Source organism: Ranitomeya imitator, chromosome 3 (assembly GCF_032444005.1).
Source record: "Ranitomeya imitator isolate aRanImi1 chromosome 3, aRanImi1.pri, whole genome shotgun sequence".
NCBI lineage: Eukaryota > Metazoa > Chordata > Amphibia > Anura > Dendrobatidae > Ranitomeya > Ranitomeya imitator.
Window position 1 is genome coordinate 796,033,192 of NC_091284.1, and position 26,482 is coordinate 796,059,673.

Below are 26,482 nucleotides of genomic sequence, written 5' to 3' on the forward strand. Positions count from 1 at the left end.
TTGAATATGGCAGGGTTTGACTCCCATTCCGCTTGCTTTGGGCGGGATCGACTCAGAAAGTCTGCTTTGTGATTGTCCACCCCCTTTATGTGAAGGCCTATCAAAGACTGTAGGGTCTTTTCCGCTATCTGGAAGGTTGATTTTGCCACCACATTAGAGAATGGGAACGGGTACCCCCTGGTGATTCAGGTATGCTACCACCACTCTGTTGTCTGACATTACTCTGACATGATGCCAGTGAAGGGGATTTATTAAGAGTGCGAACTTGACTGCGAGAAGGTCATTCATGTAGGAAGGTACGCCCTTTAAGCTGTCTGACCAGACCCCCCTGAGCTATGAGACCGTCCAGATGGGCCCCCCACCCACTGGGACTTGCATCTGTGGTCACTATTTTTGAGACCGGCGTTACCCAAGGAACGCCACGAGACAGATTGTCCCATGACATCCACCAATCTAGGGAGAGTATTGTGTTTGGAGACAAACTGAACTGACCTTCTAAATTTCCTTCTAGAGAGACTTCTTCTGACAGAATTTTCCATTGAAGATCCCTCGAATGAAGTTGAGCCCATTGGACTTGCAGGGATGCAAGCCGTCATGGACCCCAGGAGGGACATTGCTTGACGTATGGATATGGAGGGTAGATCCCTCATTTTGGACACCAGACCGACCATCTTTTGTATTTTTTCGGAAGGAAGGCAGCAATCCTGTCTGACAGAGTCCAATGTGACACCCAGATATTCCTGAACTTGGCATGGTATCAACTTGGACTTTGCCAAGTTCACCAGCCAGCCCAGGTTCTCTAAGGAGTGCATGATCTTTTTTGTCTCTCGCAATGCTGAGGAGAGTTGCCAATTACCAGGAAATCGTCGAGATATGGCACGATTAGGGTGTTCTGCTCCCTTAGGTGGGCCATTACCTCTGCTACCAGCTTGGTAAAAACCCGAGGAGCTATGGTTAGACCGAAGGGGAGGGCAGCAAATTGGAAATGTCTTATCACCTGCCCCCCCCCCCGATGTGGACCGCAAATCTGAGGAATTTTTGATAATCTTTGGGAATAGGGACGTGGTAATATGCTTCCTTCAAGTCTAGGACTGCTATGAAAAAGTGGAAACAACATTTTTATTGATGTTTTTACTGTTTCCATCTTGAACGGCTGCACAATTAGATACTTTAGATTTTTAAAATTTATAATCGTCCTGTAGGACCAGTCTGTTTTTTTCCTCAAAAAGGAGGGAGTAATATCCTTCTCCTCTTTCTTGGAGGGGAACTTTCAGGAGAACTGCTTTGTCTGCCAGCCCCATTATCTCCTGTTCTTGCGCGAGGAGCTGTTCCTCTGGTGATGATCTCAGAGATGTTGTCATGAAGGAGAGATGAGGAATTTTGCGAAATCTTAGTTTTAGTCCCAATTTTATTATGTCCAGTATCCATGGACTGTTGGTAATTTTTTCCCAGGCTGAGAGAAAGAGGGACAGTCTTCCCTCCCACCTGGGGCAAAAGTTCATTGGGTGGCTTTTTTGTTGTCAGTGGGGCTTTTGTTGAACATGAACCCCTTGTTTTTATTTTTCTTATCCCATCTATCCTAGTTTTTCCCCGGCTTCCTACGGATGAACCTCTTGTTCCGGAAGGGCCTCCTGTAGGAAGGATAAGCGAGGATGGGGAATGATTTCTTTTTATCCCCCGCCTTATCCAAGATGTCATCTAAAGTGGCCCCGCAGGGGATGGTGCATAATTTGGATTTTGTCTGGAGGTCCCCTGGCCTACACTTTAGCCAAAGAGCATGCCTAGCCGTGTTAGAAAAAGTTGCTGATCTAGCAGCTAGTCTGACTGAGTCCGCGGAAGCATCCGCTAGGAAAGCGGCAGCTCCCTGCATTACTGGTAAGGTGTTTAGTATAGAGTCCCGAGATGATCTATCTTTAATACGAGTCTCTAGTTGGTCAAGCCAGACCATTAGGGAACGGGATGTGCACGCAGCGGCCACTGCCGGTTTTAGCCCTCCCCCAGCTGCTTCCCATGAGCTTTTTAGGAATGTGTCCGCTTTCTTGTCCATGGGATCCTTCAGGACTCCCATGTCCTCGAATGGAAGGGCATATTTTTTTTGACGCTTTGGCGATAGCGACGTCTAGCTTGGGAGCTTTTTCCCAAAAAGAGCAGGACTGGTCATCAAAGGGGTAATTTCTCTTTGGTGCGAGTAGGGCTTTCCTTACGTGCGTTTTCCACTTTTTCAATCAAGGCCAGGATTTTTTCATTAAGTGGAAAGGCCCTCCTCCTTTTGCTTGAGACCCCCAAACATAATGTCCTGTACTGATTTCTTTGGGTGAGGGTCCGCTAACCCCATAGTGTTCCTAACTGCTTTAACAAGGCTATCCGTCTCTTCTATGGGAAAGCAGCTACGACCCCCGGTGGAAGATAAGATGATGAAGAGGAAGAAATAGAAGTATCTGAGTCCCCCACTTTGCTATCCGTGTGACTGGACTCAGGTGTTTGGGATCTGATCCTGGTTTTCCTTCGCTTTTTTCCTCCTTGTAGGGCTCTAAATGTGTCCTCCACCTGTTTTTGTATCAGGGTTTTGAGATCTGCGGTGAACCCGAGAAGCCCTTCACACACCGTCTGCTGAACATATGAGCTGCAGAGTCTCTTTTCCCAGGTGGGGGGGGGGGGGGGGTAAAGAGATCCACCCTACAGAGGGCACATACTTTATGCTTAGTTTTGCCTGAGATCTTCTTTCCCTAGGGAAAAAGATACAAATATAGGCCCTTATTAACCTCTAACATTCACGAAGATCACTCACCACCTGGCGGACCCATAAGTACCGGCTGGGGATGGTCTTAATCTGACGTTGGCTTATCCCTTGTACCGAACGCTGTGCTGGACTCTTTGCTGTGTAGCGATCCTGAGCGTCTTTTACCGGTAGCTTCCTGGTGTCCTTTTTGAGGCCTCTGTTTTTGCTGCTGTGACGGCGGCTGCGGGGGAGATCTGGATAGGGGTGATCCCTCCAGGTCACTCATGATGGCAGGGGGATGCTGATCGAGCTCAATAGGAAGCGTTCGACCTGGGGCTGCTCCCTTTAAGTAGCTCTAACTTGTCCCCCTCACCGTTTAAATGCCTGCACATGCGCGGTGCCTGGTTTCCCAGACGTGCATTGCACCAAATCGCGCTCGAGTTCTCGCGCATGCGCAGTGCCGCCAAGAACATAAATACGGCGGGACAGCCCACAAAATGGCACCACGCATTGCCGCGCGTGAATGCTGGTTCCCGGAGCTCCCAGCCGAGGCAGACTGATGCCGGGGAGGCAGCAAAGGCACTACCTCCTCCTCCTCAGAGGAGGTATGTCTTCTGTAGGTCTCCCATCAAGGACAGGAAACCAAACTGATGCAAGAGAGAGGTACCGCCTTTTTATCTGTAGGTTTCCTGTCCTTGGTGGGCGGATCCCCCCTCTCCGTGGTGCCGTCATGGGGGACAGAGAAAAAAAAGAAGTAGCTCTTGTTCATCTTGCTCAGAAGACAGACTGCGTTATCCTTTATGGAGATCGGAGGGGAAGGAGGAGTGGGTAACAGGGAAGGGAAAAGACATAGGCAGACAGAAAACCATCGTTTTACCTCACGTCAGAGCTTGATTCAGATCAGCTCTGCTGTATAATGTCCTCCATGCTGCTGAAGCTTATGTATGTGAGTGGAGAGCAGGCGTTCCCCTCTCTGTGCTATGTGAGAAATCGCAGCAGCTCGTCTTCGCCCCCAGAAAATTGCAAATTACAGAGAGAGCATGGAAAGGGTTAAACAGATGAAAATGCAGGACAAGTCGCAAAATGGCCAGAAATGGTGGTACTCTCCAGAAGGGCGTGTGCACAGATGTACGTTTATTCTGAAAAAAGTTACTGGGAAGCACAGTTACCCTTCAAGGATGAGTTTTATTTTTTTCACAAAGGGAAATTGTTGGGTTCAGACAAAATTAATCTAATATGTGTGAGGTTCCAAAAGTTACGTCAGGACCTTTTAGTAAATACTGATCAATTAGTATGTGATTATTGAATGACCGCTGCCGTCCACAAGCTAGTATGTGCCTCAGCTAAAACCATAAAGGGCCATTACTGGTTTACACTGCAGCATCATCTCCATATACAAGTTTTAGGTTACTGCATTAACTTAAAAAAAAAATCCAGATATAGTGATGACTCGCGGTGTTTACCCCCAGCAGTATCACACACGTGGTTCCTCTGGACACATTGTCACAAGGGAAACCAGGCGTCCAGCACATGTTCAGATGGAGAAATGTCAGCGTGTGATGAGGAGTCTGGGCCACAGAGCTTTATGTGAGAGATTAACATAACGGAAGAGGTTAGGAAACAATCTCTGTTGTGATGTTTTAGTTGAGTAAAAGGTCCTGAGAGGTTCCGACGTTTTAATTTTTTTATTTCATAAATCAATAATACACATTAAAATAAACAACTTTGTAATATATTTTATCAGAGAAACCGTCTTCTTTCTCCGCCAGGATAGATATTTCACTCTAAAAATCGTAGGTAAAATCTGTAATCAGTGAAGACATAATCTCCAATCACTGAGATGACAGTTGGTGCTTATAAGAGTCTATGGGGAGAGGAGGGAAAGCTAGTTCTCCTGAAATGACAGTTACAGTTCTCCATAGAACCTTATGGGCACCAACTGACATCTCAGTAATGGGAACATCTGTATTTACAGGAGACATTTTAACCTGTGAATTTTGCTACAAGTAATGGGAAGTGGCTAAGGGCCCTTTCACACATCAGTTTTTTGCCATCAGTCGCAATCTGTTGTGTTTTGGGGGAAAAAAAACAAAAAAACGGATCCATCGCAGATTGTAAAAAAGTGATGTGACGGATCCGTTGTTTTGACAGATCCGAGTAGGGGGGCTCGCTAAAGGATCCTAAATAAATCAGAGCATGCTCAGTTAAAAAAAAAAAAAAAATCCGTCATTTGACGGATTTGGTATCCATAGGCTTCCATTCTAACAAATGGGCGACGGATCCGTCGCTGTCAATTTTTTTTTTTTTCTGATGGAGACAAGAAAAATGTTACTTTGTCCGTTGTCTCCGGGCGCCGGACAGACAATTTTCGACGGATCCGGCGAATGACTGATGAAACGTGAGGCCATCCGTCGCAATCTGTCGCCAATACAAGTCTATGAGAAAAAAAAAACCGGATCGGGCGGCATCAGATGCAGGATCTGTTTTTTTCAAAATTCGATGGATTGCGACTGATGGCAAAAACCTGATGTGTGAAAGCAGCCTTAGGCCTCTCACACATCCGTCTTTTCAGATCCGTTGGTATGCGTCGATTTGGGGGGAAAAAAAAATGTGCTTGCAGGATGCATTTTTTTCCCCCATAGACTTGTATTAGCGACGGATCGCAACATGTCGCATAAGTCGTGTGACGGATCCGTCGTGTTTTGGCGGACCGTCGTCACAAAAAAAGTTTAATGTAACTTTTTTTTGTGCGTCGCGCCTGCCATTTTCGACTGCGCATGCGCGTCCGAAACTTCTCCCCATCCTCCCTGGACTTCAGAATGGGCAGCGGATGCGTTGAAAAACTGCATCCGCTGCCCACATCGCACTCAAATTTCACAACGTCCGTCGGCCCGACGCATAGCGACAGACCCGTACCGACGGAAGTGTGAAAGAGGCCTTAGAAGTGGAGAAAGATGCAAATTTCTGTAATAAGATACATCACAAAGTTGCTAATTTCCATGTGTCCTATTGGTTTATGAAAAAAATAAAAAAAAATAAAACAGTAACTTTAAATTTTGACTAGGTGTATAAAAAGTCTCAAAACAATCACAATAAAGTGCGGGCAGCAAACACGATACCGATTAAAACGCCGTAATATTCCCTAAAGTTTCTATGCCTACTCAGAACACCCGACCAGAAAACATCTCCCAGCCGGTGTCCTGCTCCTACAAGTACGCCGTTTCACTTTACATTTTGGGAGGTGGTGTCCTAGTGAGAATCCCATTTAATGCAGATTCTAGACTAAATTTAGCTGGTTTCCCTCTGCCAGAAGAGAGCGCAGTGCGATCAGAGGAGTCAGAAGAGCCATCACGTGAGATGACGCTGTGGAGTTGTAGCTACCAGGTTGTCCATTGTCAACGTCTCCCAGCAAAGCGTCATGTGTCACTCAATATGTACGGTTAGCAAATATGAAAACCCCCCAGAGTGTGTCTACTCCTAGCTCACAAGCCAATTATAGAAGGCGTCTTCCAGGGTTTACACACATTGCACATTCTGGATGAACGTGTTCACCATTCATTGCTTGCTCACTGTGTTGCCCTGTGTACAGTTGCCGCCTGCGGAGAGTATACAGCAGATAACAAGCAAATGGAAAAGAACCTTGTGATTTTTTTTTTTTTTTTTATTATAGAATACACCTTATTTTTAATTAATCCTATTAACCCCTGCCTTTCTGGCTCCCATGTGTATTTGTTTCCATGGTGCTGTACTTTCGTGTTACCACACGTTGCCTCCTGCCGAGATCACTGATCCCTTTTGTATTGTGCTTTAGTCATTCACTCGGATAGCTGGGGACGGGTCACTGGCCGAAAGGATGAATGTCGGATACAGTAGTGTACGCTCGGGCCTAGCAGTGTTGTGTCAGGCCGTGGCTGGGAGACATTTTGCCTAATCATAGCATGTGAACTGCAAACAACATTTGGCACAAAACTGACCACATTTTTTTCCATGCTAGATTACAAAATACTGCAACTTTCCCTTTCATTTATAATAATCTCTGGAGGCAGATTCTCAGGGAGATCTATGTCCAGCCCATAGATCTTAACAGCTCATCAACATATATGAAAAACATGGATTTCTCTGGAATAAGACATTGGATCCCAGATATCACAGTATTATTTTATCCTATGACCTGTGTGCCTATACAGACGGCTTAGGAGGGTTCATCCTACTGACACATTCCCTTTTAAAGTTATTTTCTCACGCACTGTACCCGTTACTGGGAGAATAAGGTTTCTATAGGGGCTAAGCCCCCTACAACACAGTATAGCCAATTGAAAATGTATTCTAAGGGTGATGAACTCCCTTTAACTGTGCATACAGCCGGGAACATGTACAGACATGAACAGACAGAACACTTCCTTCAGAACCTCAGAGAATGACTCGCCCCATGCACTGCACCAGCTTCTCTCAGCAAGGACCTGGGTGCCATCTGCTGGTGAAGTAGTAAACTGCAGGTAAGGTTTTATAGTAGGTCTCTACACTATGGCACGTTCATTGTATTTGAGCCTTGTCTTCTTCTCGCTGTTTTTTGCCCATTTTTTTTTCTAGAGTCTATTTTATCTACGTTTTCTTGTTAGTTTTACGTCCACCATTGTGGGCAGGTTTTGTGTCCCCAAATTATTTCAGCAGACTCATCCAATTGTGACTTTAAAAAGTGGCAAAACTTTGCCACAAAAGTCCATTCCCACTCTCTGGGGTCATTTTATGTAATCCAGATATTTTTGTGCAAATTGTACAATATTTTAAAGAAACAACTATTTGTGCTAAATAAAAAAAAAAAAAAAAAAAAAAGAAAAAATTACTAAGCAGGTTAAAGACAGAAAAGAGGAGCATTTTTGATTTTACCAAAAATTAATGAACAAAAAAACAAAAAAAACAACAAAAAACAAGACACTCCTCATTAATGAATCCGACATGACATAATGAATGGGGGCCTAAGTGTACGGCTACCTCTCTGGCACACAGGACTAGAGAAATGGACCACCACGAATTATTGCTGACCAGTTCCCCTCCAGTCCTGCCCATGTCATACGTCTGCACTACCCATAGTGATGGCATGCCAAAAGGCCACGTACGCCACCGGCTGGGCACGACGTGTCACCATGATATTCCCAAGTGGCCAAGGTTTGACAGCCACAATCACATGACATGGCAGCAGACACAGATGCGCCAGGGACACAGATAAATTGCTGCAGGTGAATTGTACCCAGGATTTATTGGCAAACATTAAAGTGCACATAAAGCCAGATTTAACATCTACTGTAGCAATAAATCCTGGTTTTATGGCTTTACACTATGAAGCTTCTCTAAGTCACACATCAACCCCAACAGATTTTTTTGTGTGTGCAAATTAAAAGCCGTGTTTTATAGCACCTGCAAACGCTGTAAGATTCCCGAAATCTCATAAACATGCTTCCACCCCCGGATTGATTTAATTGTAAAAAAAAAAAAAAAAAAAAAAAAGGCAACATTTTAAAAATCTGCAGAATGATCAATTATTTTCAGTTCAAAGTTAATGATATGCTCGTGCTACGGGGGGTGGCCTGTGGGGGTCTTCATGTGCTGCTGCACAGTAGTAGCTGTTGGTGATCTATAGCTGCTACTGCGCAGGCGTCGCCATCTTGGAGGAGGAATTTTTTTTCTTCTCTAGCGATATGGCGCCACCGCCAGCGCATGTGCAGTAGCGGCTATAGATCACCTTTATTATCAGGAGACCCTCAACCATAATAATTATATGCACGTTACTTATATACACATTACACATGTAATTATGCTGCAGCACAGGGGGCCACGGCTGGTTCCTTCCTGCAGAAGGTATTTTGCTTTCTTTCAGCAAGTATATATAATACTCATATTCTAGGGGGCAGTCAGTGAGGGATCAGTGACCTGTCAGCAGTCTGCATTATGAATACCTAATCAGAGCACCACATGAAGACCCCCCCACACAGGCCATCCCGGACCACAAAAACTGAAAATAAAGATTACACAACAACTACAAGACAGATTTCATCACCAGTTATCATTGTAATCAGTATAACGGCGCCGACCTGACACTGTCTGTAGGTTACTGTGCTGACAGGTTCCCTTTAACCTAACTTTATAAAACATGTAGTATAGACAAATCATATATGTAATGTGCACCAATAAAATTCTGCTAAACACAGCATAAACTCATCACAACCTGCTCACTGTCAATAGCAGGTTTAGACTACAGAAGAAAAAAAAAAAAAAAAAGCAAAAACGCTGCATGTGAACAAAGGCAAATTGTTGAGACCACCTAAGGCTATTTTGTCGAGCTTTACTGCAGACAGAATGTTGCTATTTATCAGTCATGTCAGAACATTCTGTTTTTGAAGCCCAGATGAAGGAGGACACAGCTGTCTCTAAAGGGTTAACATGCGAAAAGGAAGAAACTGCTGCTTGCAAACGGTTACCCAGAATCTCTGTACAGAAGCGAAGGCTGTGAGGGTTTCGCTCTACCGCTGCTCCATAAGCGCAAAGGATCTTATTTTACATTGCTTCCTATATAATGACATCCAGACATAGCCCTTGTAATGCCCCCTTGGACCTATAAATCTAAACTTTACAAGCTAATATTTTTGCAACAGGGAGGGAAAAAAAATTCATTTTTAGAACTTGTTTTTTTGCTTTTAAAACAAAACCCTAAGTTGTGACACATGCATGAACCACCGCTAACTGTAACTGTGAAGAAATGATCCGTGATAGCCAATGCATGTGTAATACAGCCACATCTGCTCTGGCAGGAAGAGGAGGAACAAGACAAGTCTACACAGGAATAAATAAGCAGGTTCTTCGGCTCGGCTCCTGGTTTCTCTCTGCTCCACCCTCGCACCTGCTTCATAGCAGCCTGCAAGGTGCAACTCCTAATAATCTGATGCAAACCTGACCCAAAACACATTTGTTGCTCATCCACCAAAATCCATTTACTTACATGGTGCGGTAGCGGACGCCTCGCTTGGAACTGTAAAATCTACATCCAAAGTAGACGGTGGCTAAGAGGCCGAGGGTCAGCACGATGCCACCCACAAAACTGCCCACGTCGAATCCAGATTTCTTCTGTAACGTGGCGGAGATGGAACCTGCGAAAATACAATAAGCAATCATCATTTATAAGAAGAAGGATTGCCAATGGATTGGGGAACACAGTGCTTGCAGCCCCTCTCCTCGCATCGTGTCACTGTATCCTAGATAGCAGTACTATTTGGGACTGGAGTAGAAAAAAAAAATAAATGAATAAAAAAATGCATAAAATTAAAAATCTGTTCCAGCAGCGATGCTCACTGCACATTCCAGTGGTCCGCCCCTTGGTCCTTGTTGACTAGTCCTGCCAAGATGGTGGACTCTAAGGCATATGACTGCTGCTGCCAAACACTGACCGCAGTGGTCCTGTGCTGTACCTGTGAGCATCCCTGCAGAGGTCAAGTGGATATTTAGCAATTTTCACACTGGCTACTAGGTTGTTGTTTTTTTTGTTTTTTTTTACTATGGGCCTAAAATTTAACAGGCAGTTGCCAACAGAGCAACTAGCGGCCTCTACGACTTGGTGGTGGCTCAGCGAGATTACGAACCGTTTCTGTCGACGACTCAGCTGTTCCAGATCAACAGAGCAGCTCTCCTTCTTCCGGACTTCCATTGACAGGGCGGGACTGCCGATGTTATGCCGATTGACAGCCAGCTCCCCGCAGTTAGGTAGCAGGGAGTCGGCTGTCGATCAGCAGGACGTCGGCAGCAGTGCCCAGTCAACAGAGAAAAGCAAAAGTTAAGCTGCTGGTCTGTCGACATGACTTAATTAGAAGTCTGTGTCGGCAGAGATCGGTGCTGGACACAACAGGCAGGTTGTTAGTGTCTACCTGCCTGTTAGTTCTTAGGCCTGTAGTAAAAAAAACAAAAAAAAAAAAGCAAGCAGTCCTGGATAACCCCTTTAACTTCCTTTTGCTTCAGGAAACATCACTTGCACATTAGCAGCAATGGTCAGACCTCGGCCGAAAGTTTTGTACTGAAGCAGCTAATGAGCGTGGGCAAATGCAAATATGAAGGGTGCAAAGGGAGCAGGGTCATCGCCTATTGTGTTTGGTGGATCATCTGTTATCAGCTGTGTGTAGAGGTATTACTTGTCATCCTAATCTGGTCTCTGATGATAATGAGCCTGCTGTAAACTCTTCCTGAAAAGACAGGAAGCAAGTTTAAAATGGCCCCAGTGGCCGGTCTGAAAAATCGCAAGATTACCATTTTTTTTTAACAATAAAAGCCATAATATGAAAAAAAAAACAAAAAAACAATTTTTTTTCTTTTTAAATATAACGGGAAAAAAACAGATTTAAACAGGTCATTTTTTTGACGATCGCACCCCTTTATTTAGGTGAAGCACAGCCGTCTAGAACATTCTGACATTTGGAGATTCTGACTGGTCCTGACCTGCGCCCACTCCACTCCAAGTCCTATACCATCTAATATATTATCTGATATATTATCTATTAACACACAAGTGATATTTCCCAGCTCCTCTTCGAATAACTCACAATACACTACACCCATTATGGTTATGTGTGCCTACAAATATCCAGGGCCGACTTATGATATGGTAACTAAGCTGTTATGTGCCATCTAAAAATCAATGCTTGTCCTCAACATCACAAATGTTTGTCAGCAGTTTTCTAAAAGAAACAATATACCGTATATACTCGAGTACAAGCCGACCCGAGTACAAGCCGACCCGAGTACAAGCCGACCCGAGTACAAGCCGACCCGAGTACAAGCCGACCCGAGTACAAGCCGACCAGAGTACAAGCCGACCAGAGTACAAGCCGACCAGAGTACAAGCCGACCAGAGTACAAGCCGACCAGAGTACAAGCCGACCAGAGTACAAGCCGACCCGAGTACAAGCCGACCAGAGTACAAGCCGACCAGAGTACAAGCCGACCAGAGTACAAGCCGACCAGAGTACAAGCCGACCAGAGTACAAGCCGACCAGAGTACAAGCCGACCAGAGTACAAGCCGACCAGAGTACAAGCCAACCAGAGTACAAGCCGACCAGAGTACAAGCCGACCAGAGTACAAGCCGACCAGAGTACAAGCCGACCCGAGTACAAGCCGACCAGAGTACAAGCCGACCAGAGTACAAGCCGACCAGAGTACAAGCCGACCAGAGTACAAGCCGACCAGAGTACAAGCCGACCAGAGTACAAGCCGACCAGAGTACAAGCCGACCAGAGTATAAACCAACCCCCCTAATTTTGCCACAAAAAACTGGGAAAACTTAATGACTCGAGTATAAGCCTAGGGTGGAAATGCAGCAGCTACCGGTAAATGTCAAAAGTAAAAACAGATACCAATAAAAGTTAAATTAATTGAGACATCAGTAGGTTAAGTGTTTTTGAATATCCATATTGAATCAGGAGCCCCATATAATGCTCCATAAAGTTTGATTTGCCCTATACAGTGCTGCACAAACGTTATGGCCCCATAAGATGCTCTATACAGACACTTGCCCCTTATAGTGCTGCACAAGTGTTATGGCCCCATAAGATGCTCCATACAGACACTTGCCCCTTATAGTGCTGCATAAGAGTTATGGCCCCATAAGATGCTCCGTACAGCCACTTGCCCCATTATAGCGCTGCACAAGTGTTATGGCCCCATAAGATGCTCCGTACAGCCACTTGCCCCTTATAGTGCTGCACAAGTGTTATGGCCCCTTAAGATGCCCCATAAGATGCTCCGTACAGACACTTGCCCCTTATAGTGCTGCGCAAGTGTTATGGCCCCATAAGATGCTCCATACAGACACTTGCCCCTTATAGTGCTGCACAAATGTTATGGCCCCATAAGATGCTCCATACAGTCACTTGCATTTATAGTGCTGCACAAATGTTATGGCCCCTTAAGATGCCCCATAAGATGCTCCATACTGTCACTTGCCCCTTATAGTGCTACACAAGTGTTATGGCCCCATAAGATGCTCCGTACAGCCACTTGCCCCATATGCTTTTGCTGCGATAAAAAAAACAAAAAAATCACATACTCACCTCTCTTCGCTCAGGACCCCCGGCACTGGCAATATTTACCTGCTCCTCGTGTGGCTCCGTTTTCAGCACTGACGTTCAGCAGAGGGCGCGCACTAACTACGTCACCGCGCCCTCTGACCCGAGCGTCACAGCCAGAGGACGATGAAGACGGAGCCACACCGGAGCGAGGAGCAGTAAATATCGCGCATTGCTGCGCTCCCCTCCCCATATACTCACCTACTGCTGGCGCTGTGCAGTCCCTGCTTCTTCCAGCGCTGCATCTTCTTTCTGTATTGAGTGGTCACAGTTACCGCTCATTACAGTAATGAATATGCGGCTCCACCTCTATGGGAGGTGGAGCCGCATATTCATTACTGTAATGAGCGGTACCATGTGACCGCTCAGCACAGGAAGAATCTGCAGCACTGGAAGAAGCAGGGACTGCACAGTGCCAGCAGCAGGTGAGTATTATTAGTCAGCCCCCACCCCCCTCCTCACCTGCCGACCCCTGGGTATGACTAGAGTATAAGCCGAGAGGGGGACTTTCAGCCCCAAAAAATGGGCTGAAAATCTCGGCTTATACTCGAGTATATACGGTATATTAAAATGAAAAAAATTAATAAATGATGAAAGATAATTAGAAAAGTTACATAAAAAAAAAAAAATTATATATATATATATATATATATATATATATATATATATATATATATATCTATATCTATATATCTATATCTATATATCTATATCTATATATCTATATCTATATATCTATATCTATATATCTATCTATATATATATCTATATATCTATATATCTATATATATATATATATCTATATATATATATATATATATATATCTATATCTATATATATCTATATATCAATACATTTTATACATATATACACACACACTGCTCAAAAAAATAAGGGAAGACTTAAACACAATGTAACTCCAAGTCAATCACATTTCTGTGAAGTCAACCTGTCCAGTTAAGAAGCAACATTGATTGTGAATCAATTTCTCCTGCTGGTGTGCAAATGAAACAGACAAGAGGTAGAAATGATCGGCAATTAGCAAGACAATCCCTATAAAGAAGTGGTTCTGCAAGAGGTGACCACAGACCATTTCTCTGTTTCCATCATTTTTGGCTCTTTTGATCATTTTTGCATTATCATTGCTCTCTCCCCTAGAGGTACTGTACAGTAGCATGAGGCTGTGTCTACTGTACAACCCACAGGAGTTGCTCAGGTAGTGCAGCTCATCCAGGATGGCAATCAGTGTGAGGTGTAGCAAGAAGGGTAGCTGTGTGTCATCGTAGTGTCCAGAGCATGGAGCAGATACCAGGAGACAGGCCAGTACACCAGGAGACATGGAGGGAGCCATAGGAGGGCAACAACCCAGCAGCAGGACCGCTACCTACTCTTTTGCGTCATGAGGAACAGGAGGAGAAGTGCCAGAGCCCTGCAAAATGACCTCCAGTAGGTCACTAACATCCATGTGTATGCTCAAACTGTCAGAAACAGACTCCATGGGGGTGGTATGAGGGCCCAGCGTCCACAAGTGGGTGTTGGGCTTACAACGTGCAGGGCAATAGGCATTTGCCAGAGAACACCAAGATAGGCAGAAGCGACATTGGCGCCCTGTGCTCTTCATGGATAAGACCAGGTTCACACTGAGCACGTGACAGACGTGAGTGTCTGAAGACACCATGGAGAACGTTTTGCAGGCGGCAACATCCTCCAGCATGACTGGTTTGGCAGTGGGTCAGTAATGGTGTGGGGAGGTATTTCTTGTGAGAGCCGCACAGCCCTCCATCTGCCATTAGGTACCAGGAGGAGATCCTCTGCCCCATTATGAGACCAAATGCAGATGCAGTGGGCCCCGAGTTCCTTCTGATGCATGACAATGCTAGGCCTCATGTGGCTGAAGTGTGTCAGCAGTTCCTGCATGATGAAGGCATTGAAGCTATGGACTGACCCGCCCGTTCCCCAGACCTGAATCCAATTGAACACATCTGGGACATCATGTCTCGCTCCATGCACCAACGTCACGTTGCACCACAAACGGTCCAGGAGTTGACTGATGCTTTAATCCAGGTCTGGAAGGAGATCCCTTAGGAGAACATCCGCCGCCTCATCAGGACCATGCCCAGGAGTTGTAGGGAGGTGATACATGCATGTGCAGGCCACACACACTACTGAGCATCATTTCCTTATCTTGAGGCATTTCCACTGAAGTTGGATCAGCCTGTAATTTGATTTTGAGTATCATTCCAAATCCAGACCTCCATGGGATATTAATTATGATTTACGTTGATAATTTTTTATGTTTAATTGTTCTTAATGAATTTCACTAAGTAATTTATTTGAAACAGGAATATTTCACTCAGTTTTATCTAGGATGTGGTATTCTACGGATTCCTTTTTTTTTTTTTTTTTTGAGCAGAGTATGTCATGCATGACCTAGATTATAAAAAAAAATACAGACAATTACATAAATACATACTGGTCACAGGACTGATGGTGGTGGTGGCATTTACAGAGGTGGTCTTAACCGGTGCTTTAGTGGTCGTAGTTGTGGTGGAGGCGCTTGTTACGACAGGAGCTAAATATAAAACAGAACACAAATCAATTAATCCATCCTGTATAACACAGGGATCTTATGTTAATAGAAAGCTGTACCCCGTCCGTTCCGGTCTGTAGGGAGTTATAACTCCTGCATCATCCTGACTACCAGGGTACAAGGGGGTCTGGTAACGGAGGGTCCTCCACGGAGACTTTCTCTTCCGACACCAGAGGGGTGTGACATTTGTCCTCCCATTTCTATGATTTGTATGACAGAACCCACCCCCTTACAGTGGGAATGGAAAGTATTCAGACCCCTTTAAAATTTTCACTGTTTCATTGCAGCTATTTGGTAAATTCAAAAAAGTTCATTTTTTTCTCATTAATGTACACTCTGCACCCCATCTTGAATGAAAAAAACAAATTAGAAATTTTTGCAAACGAATTAAAAAAGAAAAACTGAAATATCACATGGTCATAAGAATTCAGACCCTTTGCTCAGACACTCATATTTAAGTCACATGCTGCCCATTTCCTTGTGATCCTCCTTGAGATGGTTCTACTCCTTCATTGGAGTCCAGCTGTATTTAATTAAACTGATAGGACTTGGTTTGGAAAGGCGCACACCTGTCCATATAAGACCTCACAGCTCACAGTGCATGTCAGACCAAATGAGAGTCATGAGGTCAAAGGAACTGGACAAGGAGCTCAGAGACAGAATTGTGGCAAGGCACACATCTGGCCAAGGTTACAAAAGAATTTCTGCAGTACTCAAGGTTCCTATGAGTACAGTGGCCTCCATAATCCTTGAAGAAGTTTGGGACCAGCAGAAGTCTTCCTAGACCTGGCCGTCCAGCCAAACTGAGCAGTCATGGGAGAAGAGCCTTGGTGAGAGAGGTAACGAAGAACCCAAGATCACTGTGGCTGAGCTCCAGATATGCAGTAGGGAGATGGGAGAAAGTTCCACAAAGTCAACTATCACTGCAGCCCTCAACCAGTCGGGCCTTTATGGCAGAGTGGCCCGACAAAAGCCTCTCCTCAGTGCAAGACATATCGAAGCTCGCATAGAGTTTGCTATAATAAAAAAAAAAAAAAAAAACACATGAAAGACTCCCAGACTATGAGAAATAAGTTTCTCTGGTCTGATGAGTTGAAGATAGACCTTTTTGGTGATAATTCTTAGGCTATGTGCACACGTTGCGGAATGGGGTGCAGAATTTTCTGCACAAAATCCGCATCTTCTGGCAGAATCTGCAGGTGCAGATTTGCCGCGGATTTTGTGTGGTTTTTATGCGGAATTGATGCGGAATTTCTGCGGTTTTTACCCCTGCGGATTTCTATAATGAAGAGTGCAGAAATGCTGCAGATGCACACAAAAGTAGTAACATGCACTTCTTTTAAATGCGCAGCATTTCCGAGCGGATTTTTCCACACCATCTGCACAGATGTTTTTTTTTTCACATTGATTTACATTGTACTGTAAATCACAGTGCGAATCTGCAGCGCTTCTGCACAGAAAAATCCGCTGCGGATCCGCACTAAATCTGCATCGTGTGCACATAGCCTAAGCGGTATGTGTGGAGAAAACCAGGCACTGCTCATGACCTGCTGAATACAATCCCAACAGTGAAACATGGTGGTGGCAGCATCATGCTATGGGGGTGTTTTTCAGCTGCAGGGACAGGGTGACTGGTTGTCATTGAAGGAAACATGAAGGCGGCCAAGTACAGAGATATCCTGGATGAAAACCTCTTCCATAGCGCTCTGGACCTTAGACTTGGCCGAAGGTTCACCTTCCAACAAGACAATGACCCTAAGCACACAGCTAAAATAACAAAGGAGTGGCTTCAGAACAACTGACCATTCTTGACCGGCCCAGCCAGAGCCCTGACCAAAACCCAATTGAGCACCTTTGGAGAGACCTGAAAATGGCGTCCACCACTGTTCACCATCCAACCTGACGGAACTGGAGAGGATCTGCAAGGAAGAATGGCCGAGGATCCCCAAATCCAGGGGTGAAAAACTTGTTGCATTATTCCCAAGAAGACTCATTGCTGTACTAGCTCAAAAGGTGCTTCTACTCAATACTGGAAGAAAAAATACCACACACTCGAAACTGGTATGATGCAAAAAGGTATATGCCAGATTTATTCAAGAAAACAAGTCAACAGACATAGGAGTGGCAGTGATAGAAGGCAAGACAATGGTCTTTTTAAGGCATAACCTTATAGTGGGTCCAATAATTGCTCCTGTGGTGTAGATAGAGGGGTCCTGTTTAGGGTGAGCCGCAGCATATAAAGAAGTCCTTATAATGGGTCCAGTGAATGCTCCTGTGGCATAAATAGAGGGATCCTGCTTAGGGTGGGCTGCAGCATGTGGAGCTGTCCTGCTCTGTCCTGTGTCCGGGGGTCAGCGGCGCATCCCGCGCCCAGCTGTGCTGTCCTGGACTGTGCTGTCCTGGACTGGAGGACAGCACAGCTGGGCGCGGGATGCGCCGCTGACCCCCGGACACAGGACAGCTCCACATGCTGCAGCCCACCCTAAGCAGGATCCCTCTATTTATGCCACAGGAGCATTTATTGGACCCACTATAAGGTTATGCCTTAAAAAGACCATTGTCTTGCCTTCTATCACTGCCACTCCTATGTCTGTGTATCAAAAGAGTTAAGTAACCCCATGAATAAGACCCGGGAGGGTCGAAATGTCGGGTTTCTATCTATGAATTATCACAGTGGCAATTGTTGACTTGTTTTCTTGAATAAATCTGGCATATACCTTTTTGCATCATACCAGTTTCGAGTGTGCGGTATTTTTTCTTCTAGTATTGACTTGACCACACGGTCTGTTTTACCCGCACCTCCGTGTCCTTGACCAGAGTGCACACCATTATCCTTGTTCATCTACTCAATACTGAGCAAAGGGGCTGAATACTTACAGTATGTCCATGTGATATTTCAGTTTTTCTTTTTTAATAAATTTTCAAAAATTACTACATTTCTGTTTTTTTTTCAGTCAAGATGGGATGCAGAGCGTACATTAATGAGGAAAAAATGAACTTTTTTGAATTTACCACAAGGCTGCAATGAAACAAAGAGTGAAAAATGTAAAGGGTTCTGAATGCTTTCCGTACCCACTGTATATGATAATGCAGTTGCTTTGTGGGATGTCCTGCACAGGAGACAAGGAGGACAAGCGCTTCTGACAACATGACATGGACACAAAGACCTTCACATTTCACAACTATCGCTTACACTGTAAAATCGCTTTGATTACTAAACAGATGAAATTTGACAAAGAAAACAAAAACTGCAAAATAAGCTGAAATGTCACGAAACAAATGAGGCAACCTCTGATCAACACAGGAGGGAAATGCGAAATCCAGCGATCCCATTCTGGCCTTTGACCAGACGGGCGCTCGAAGGCCCGAAACACAATCCTGAAGGATCTCATAGGACAAGTTTCATTGCCATAAGTCATCGTGTGCATGAACTGTAAACCTCAGCTCTGCAAAAAGCACAACGTTCACATCCTGACCGCACGTTTCCCTCCTATTTCACCTCCGTCTAAGGCCTTAATGACAAGACTGTGGCTGGCTGCAGACTCGCCCCTGCCAGAGAGGATTGTACAGATGCTGCAAAGATGAATTTAGGAATTAAAATGAATCTGTCACCAGATTTCACAACACAGACTGTACATCAGTAAATAGACCTTAGACCTGATGAAGCTGGTGTGCTTATTTTAAAAATCCATATCAGAATGGCTGGCCAATCTTTGAAAGATTTCTTTTTTTGTTATTACCATGAACTATTTTAGGAGTCTGGCTCTAAGTAGCCTTATATAGCCATGAATTGTCAAAGTAAGTATACCAGCATCATCGGGTCTAACATCTATTTAATAACGTATGCATAGTATATTGTGAGGTCTGATGACATATGTAATGTAGACAAAGAATACCTACTTACAATTGCTAGTATTGTCCTATTAATGCATCGTCTTTTTGCCTTTTTTTTTTAACTCTAACTACCGGAGGTATTTTGGGTTTTGTATTTTCATTTTTTGCTCCGCTTCTTCCCAGAGACATAACTTTTTTACTTTTCCGTCAATATGGCCATGTGAGGGCTTATTTTTTTGCGGGACAAGTTGTACTTTTGAACAACATCATGGGTTTTAGCATGCCGTGTACTAGAAAGCGGGAAAAAAAATTCCAAGTGCGGTGAAATTGCAAAAAAGTGTAATCCCACAGTTTTTTTTTTGCTAGGTTCACTAAATGCTAAAACTGAGCTGCCATTACGATTCTCCAGGTCATTACAAGTTCATAGACACCAAACATGTCTAGATTATTTTTTATCAAAGTGGTGAAAAAAAATTCCAAACTTTGTTAAAAAAAAAAAAAAAAAAGTTTAAAAAAATTGCACCATTTTCCAATAACCGTAGAGTCTCCATTTTTCGTGATCTCGGGTTGGGTGAAGGCTTATTTTTTACACGCCGATCTGACGTTTTTAGTGATACCATTTTGGTGCAGATACGTTCTTTTGATCTCCCAAAAAAACAAAACGTAATTCTGGCGTTTTGACTTTCTCGCTATGCCGTTTAGAGATCAGGTTAATCCTTTTTTTTAATTGATCGGGCGATTCTGAACGCGGCGATCCCAAATATGTGTATATTTGATTTTTTTTTTGTTTTATTTTGAATGGGGCGAAGGGGGGGGGGGGGGGCGGGAGTTACTTGAATTTTTATATTTTTTAAACACTTTTTTTTACTTTTAGAATGCTTCAATAGTCTCCATTGGAGACTAGAAGCTGCCACAACCTGATCATTGCCTCTATGTAGCAGAGCCGATCAGCCGACGGTGACAACCATAGAGGTCAACCTCTAGTTGTCATGCCGACAAACTGGTGACCCGTGATCATGTGACAGGGGTCACCGGTGGGCGGATTTCCGGCCCGATGGCCAGAAGCGCAAGTTAAATGCCGCTGTCAGCATTTTTCAGAGGCATTTAATGGGTCAATAGGTGTTGCGGGCATATGTCAGCTGTTCAAAAAAAGCTGTTCATTATTAATAAAATAAAACAAACACTTCTCACCTTATTTCCCAGTTATTCCAGAGCTGACTCTGCAAGTGCTCCCAGTCTTTTCTTACCAGCGGTCAGCATGTGACCGCTGCAGCTGATCAGTGTGTGACCGCTGCAGCTGATCCAGCTCTTCTACATCCACATAGGCATCACTCTGCACTTCCAGCTACTATTAAAAGGACTCTGTATACACATCAGTGCACTGGACCCTGTGGTGGTGTCGGCTGTTAATGGGATGGAAGTAATGGGAGACGTTTGCGTCGGCCGCACTTACCTGTGTAATGACTGTGCGGTCGGGTCCTTCATGAAGCATGTGTAGGACACAGAACACAGACTGCGTGTCATCATGTGTAAAAAAACACACACACAACAAAATGCAAAAACACACACCCCGCAAATACCAACTTTGCACAATGTCGCCAATTGGGGATAAGGAGCAGGATAAATCTATTGCACCCTGTACAGGGCTTCTGCTGCCTGACGTTAAAAGGGATATATCCGCTACGGCCTTATACAGGACACGGACGCTGTACACGTGGACACCATGGTGTAGACAAAGAGAAGCGGAGCAGAATGATACACAGCCATCTTGCAAAATGTTCAACATAACATATTCTTCAATGAAATCCCTGTTTGTTCATAGGAGTCCAGTGGGCGGTGCCACTAGTGATTGACAGCGATTTCTGCATGATGGGATAGCCCACTGGACTCGTGCTTGCAACATGGCAGCAGGGGGGCGCTGTGCTTACTTATAAGCCCATTGCATGTAAAGTCCTCCTGCATCAATTACACTATATTACAAAGCAAAAACGCGCTGAACCAAATATTAATTCACTGTTGTATTTCAATCGAAACTTAAAAAAAATATACACCGTATGTTTATGTCTAGCTCAACCCCACTAGGAGCTCGTAAAGGCACAGACACTATGAATGCCTTCAATTAATAAAAGGGAATAATTGGATCCTTACAACACCCCTTTAAGAAGAAGTCCCTTTAGGAATAAGTGGCAGTGAGCTGCAATAACAGGCATAGCCACAACCTAATGGATGGAGCGGTGTCCAGCAGAGCTTCAGACCCTCTATAAACTAATTATTGGGGGTGCCGGGGGTCGGACCTCGACAGATCTGATACAGTTTACCTATCCTGAGCACTGACTATCAATATTAACCGAATGAAAAACACCTTAGTAGGTGCAGACGGCCTTTTTTGGGGACTAGGTTTTGAGTGACTGCAGGAAGCAGAACGCTGTAATTGATGCCCATCAGAACTGATTGCCCCTGACATGTTATCCTGGGAGTAACAAATCATAATCCAGGGCAAAGTGGGAGCTCCAAGACACTAAAGGAAAACCCAAAACAATACCACACAAACTGCACGAGAAAACTAGTAGTAATAATGAATAAAATATAGCTGTAATTAAATATGGAAAAAAAAACATGTATTTATCACAGACGTATTGGTGGGAGAACCAACACAAGAGAATAAGTGACACAGAAGAAGTGCGCATGATATAATAATACAGTGTACAAAAAGGGCAAGCAAAATTGATAGTACAAAGTAGAAAAAAAAAAAAATCAGGTCCATGCTAAGGAAGCAGAATATGGCAGCTCACCCGCCGATCACACCAGACACCCGTTTCACCAATGCTTCATCAGGGGTCAGCTGCCATATTCTGCCATATTAGCACGTACCTCATTTACGTTTTGTTACAGGGAATCTTTTTTTCTGGCACTTCATCAGGATTATATCCTCCAAACTATGTACCGGTATATGTGCGTGTAGTTCTCTCAAAGACAAGTCCAGCAATCCCTTTACACGGCCAGTCTGTTTCTCTGAGACTAAGAAATCAGCGTTTTATTTGATATAGTTTAGTCTGAAGAGCCATTAGTAGATCTGAAACCTCTGCCACTCCAGCTCTATTCCACCCTCCTCCTGCTTTGCCTCTATTGTGTGTGTGACTTCAGGCAAAGGAGCCGTCAATCAAGAAAGAGGAGGCAGCGGCTGGTGGGGGATAGAGCTGGAGTGACAGAGGCTTCCGATCTACCAATTCAAAAGCTGATTTCTCAGTAACGGTGGAACAGACTGGTGATGTAAATGGATTGATGGACCAGTCTTTTAAAAAGCTCCAATAGTTTGGAGGGTGAAATCCTGCTGACAGATTCCCCTTTGACTTAGTACCAATTTTTACTTGCCTTTTCATACACGGTACGAATATATTACACCTGCTTTGTTATATGTGCCACTTTTTTTCCTTCATGGAGGTTTTCCTGTTGGTTCACCCACCAGTACATTTGAGTCTACCTTGTTATTTTACTCATTACTGTGACTGGTTCAGTCCCGCATGTTGTGCAGTATAGGTTTTATTTAGAAAAAAAAAAAACAACAACATCAAAACGTTATGTGAAGCAAAACTGTCAACCAGCAGGAATTTTTACGGGTCAGGGGATCATAAAACGTTCAGAAGGAACCGGTTACAGCTGATCAATGCCGGCTTGAGACTCCCACTCACCTGCGGGGCCCAGGACAGGCACGAGAAAAAAACAAAACACTATGCTGTAGGTAAAAACAACAAAAGTATCAGATGATGAAGCACAAAACACTGAAGAATCACTGAGGCAAGAGACATCAGGGCTCAGACATAAGGAAGGAGGACAAAATATACACTGGAGAAGGAAAAATAAAGCAAATAATAAGCACAAGAATGCAACAAAAAGCCGACCTAAGTCACAATGTAACCATAAACACGCCAGGGCAGAAATTGGAGTGACACTTTCTGAGTTTGCAGATGCTGCAGCGATACCCTGACCACTTTCCATGTCTGCAGCACGGTGGGGCTCTCTGAAAAGTGTGCAGCTCGGGAGGACGGTGTGCACACAGGAGAGCACAGACAACATAAATTGCCCATAGTTTTCTCCTCCCTTGCGAGCCGCACACTTTTCAGCTGTCTTTTGAGCGATGCATTGGTGGAGGCCTCAGGACACGGATTCCCACCGATCTGCACACAGTGTCTACAAAGCAAACGCATACATTAAAAAAGTTTAGTCCTCTGAACCTGTAAAGTGCTGCCAAATATGTTGCAGGTATAGAAATAAAATTGAAAAACTATTATAGTCAATCAAATCAAATGTGTATAAAGGGCCATTATTTCTAGTGTCACCTTAGCTGTAGGCGACCAGACGCATCTATGTCTTAGGAGCTACAGAAGCCCATTGAGACTTACTGCTCAAAAGATATATGAAAGGGTTATTCCCAAACACGCAACTTGTGGATAGAGAGTAATTTGTAGATTGCTGGGGGTCCGACAGATGGTGCAGAGGTGCACATTCAATGTCATCAGAACTGCTGAAAATCGCCAATTACAGTGCCCAGCTGTCCCATAGACAATGAATGGAGCAGACGTTGAGCATGTGTACCTATCCTACATTTATGATGGGGCTGTAGAGCGTCAATCTAGAGGGCCCCAGTGCTCTCATCTCAGAAATGATGGGGGTCACAATAGTCATCAATTTATCTCCCACCCTATAAATAGGGAATAACTTTAATGGCGCAGAATACCCCTTAATATCTAAGGGAGAGGCCATTCAACCATGGTTTTGACAGACATATACTGCCTTTAGGTTTGGGTGAAGGTACTTTCTGCTAAAGTTCTCAACTTCAGTGTCTAGATGCCACTTCATGGCTCCTACACATGCTTGTAATACACTTATATACCCAAGAATGGGACAAAGATTGATGTAATCCTTGGCACTTAAAGGCAAGTCTGGTTTAAAAAACAAAACAACTTATCACCTACCCACAGGATACTCACTGATCGGTGGATGTCCGTCTGCTGGGAGCAGGCATAATCGGCAGAACAAAGAATTTTTACCCCACGCTGGGAATCTTATCTCCGTTACCATATGGAGAGGCAGGTCAGATGCCGGACTGAGGCTCCATTCATTCTCTACAGGACTGCGGGAAAATGCTGAGATCGTAGGGAATGAATGAAGTGATGGTCACAAATGCCCATCGATGATCCACTCAATCTGGGACAGATTGTTGCAGGTCCCAGCGGTTGGACCCCCACTGATCAACAAGTTAGCGCCTGTACTATGGATAAGTAAAAACTTGTTTTTCCAGGACAACCCCTGTAATATTCAGCTGATGTACGGGTATAATACAGGCATACATACATAATCCTGCTCAGAACAGGATTACTCCAAAGAGGACACTTACCTTGTGTTGTCGTTGTGCGATTAGTGACGGAAATAGGAGTTGTAGGAATAGTGGCGTTAGGAGAGGCGGGGGGCTCTGGCACTTTACTGGTGGTCTCATTGCCCTTCGTGGGAGGCACTGTGGTAGTGGCCACCGATGTGTTATCTTTCTCAACTGGTACAAGTGGCGCAGTATCTGTAATTAAGAGCAAATATATTATTAGAAACATCGATATCCTGAACCCATCGCTCCACGTGCAAAGACGGCAATCCCACTGATTAAGGAGGACTACAGGGAGAAAAAGCATAAAGACAGAACCGGAAAGTCATGTGCCGAAACCAAACGTCAGACCTTGTTACTCCCACCAGGGCCTTTCATGCCTCTGGCCTCGGTAGCTGGAGATATGGGTAGGGTTGAGAGCATCACACTAATGCTCAACTCCCATAAAAACGAGCGGGTAAGGCTACTTTCACACTAGCGTCGGAATCTCCCCATCGCAATGCGTCGGGCAGAGATTCCGACGCTAGCGTTTAACGCACCGCACAACGGAGGCAGCGGATGCATTTCTCCGGCGCATCCGCTGCCCCATTGTGAGGTGCGGGGAGGGGGGGGCGGAGTTCCGGCCGCGCATGCGCGGTAGGAAAAAGCGGTCCGTCAGGAGCAAAAAACGTTACATGTAGCGTTTTTTGCTCCCGACGGTCCGCCAAAGCACGACGCATCCGTCGCACGACGGATGCGACGTGTGGCAATCCGTCGCAAATGAGTCATCAATACAAGTCTATGGGGAAAAAACACACCCTGCAAGCACTTTTGCAGGATGCGTTTTTTCTGCAAAACGACACATTGTGACGGATTGCAGTTAACGCTAGTGTGAAAGTAGCCTTAAGCTGTTTCCGTATGGACATGTCGAGTGGTCACAGTCCAGCAGGTGGTACTTCTATCTCAGCCATGGAGGCCAAGATGGGAATGAACCTTCCGGGTATATTCACATATTCAAGTTTCCTGCTGTGGACTTTGTTGCGCATCTGCAGGAAGCCAAAATCTGGTCCAAGGGGAATTTAATGCAGATTGGCCACGAATGCCCACCAACGGTTCGCAAAGGGTGAACTCTGTGTGCAGAAATTTAATAATATTTCCCACAAGGTGTGTATAAGATTTGGTAAAAAATAAAATCACAGCAATCTCTGCATGTTGTCTGCCCTCCTTTTAAAAGGGAACCTGTCATCAGGTTTTCCCGACATAAACTAAGGCCTCCACCATTTCCGCATCTTTTACAGCAGTCTAGCAACCTGCCCCCCTCTGGGTAGCCCCCAAAAAACCCTTTATTATGCCCCCATTCAACGCTGTCCAGTCTGAGCATCGCTGATTTTGCTTGGCAACTCCTCTCCTTGCCCTCAGCAGAGTATGCATGCGCGGGAGCGAGACCGGGGGAAAGCAGGAGGACCGCGAGTGTGGGGAGAGAGGAGGCGGCGAGTAATATCACTGACATCCATTGGACCAAACTGCGCCATGTGGGGTGGGGGAGGTTCTAAAAGTAATTTTTGGGGCTATGAAGATTGAGTTGTGGGCTATAAGCAGTTTGCAAGACTGATGTAAGAGAGGCATTAAAGGTGGTAGCCATAGTTTATAATGGGAAACCCTGAATTAAGAGCAGTGTTTGCAGCGTTCAACTAACGCTTTATGTGTCGTGGTAAAAAAATACTGCTGCATGTAAAGACTGACAGAGAGATCACTCCCTCTGCTCACTCCATTGGCCTCTCCGCAGTACGTTCGCAGGGTTCCGCTGGTTGCAATAGCAACCAGAGACCTAACAATGGATTTTGGGACTGCCAAAGGTGAAACGCCTTTTTAGTCTTTGT

The 26,482-nt window shown here is 44.7% G+C and overlaps 1 protein-coding gene across 1 annotated transcript in view; it reads right to left on the bottom strand.

Annotated features, from left to right (window-relative positions):
* The window catches only part of TMEM123 (transmembrane protein 123), a 72,145-nt gene that overhangs the window by 18,439 nt on the left and 27,224 nt on the right, over positions 1-26,482 (bottom strand). The window contains exons 2-4 of the mRNA XM_069759200.1: positions 24,645-24,818; positions 15,299-15,397; positions 9,714-9,861 (exon numbers count right to left, since the gene is read on the bottom strand). Coding sequence (XP_069615301.1) covers positions 9,714-9,861; positions 15,299-15,397; positions 24,645-24,818 — 421 coding nt within the window. The remainder of the gene's footprint in view (positions 1-9,713; positions 9,862-15,298; positions 15,398-24,644; positions 24,819-26,482) is intronic.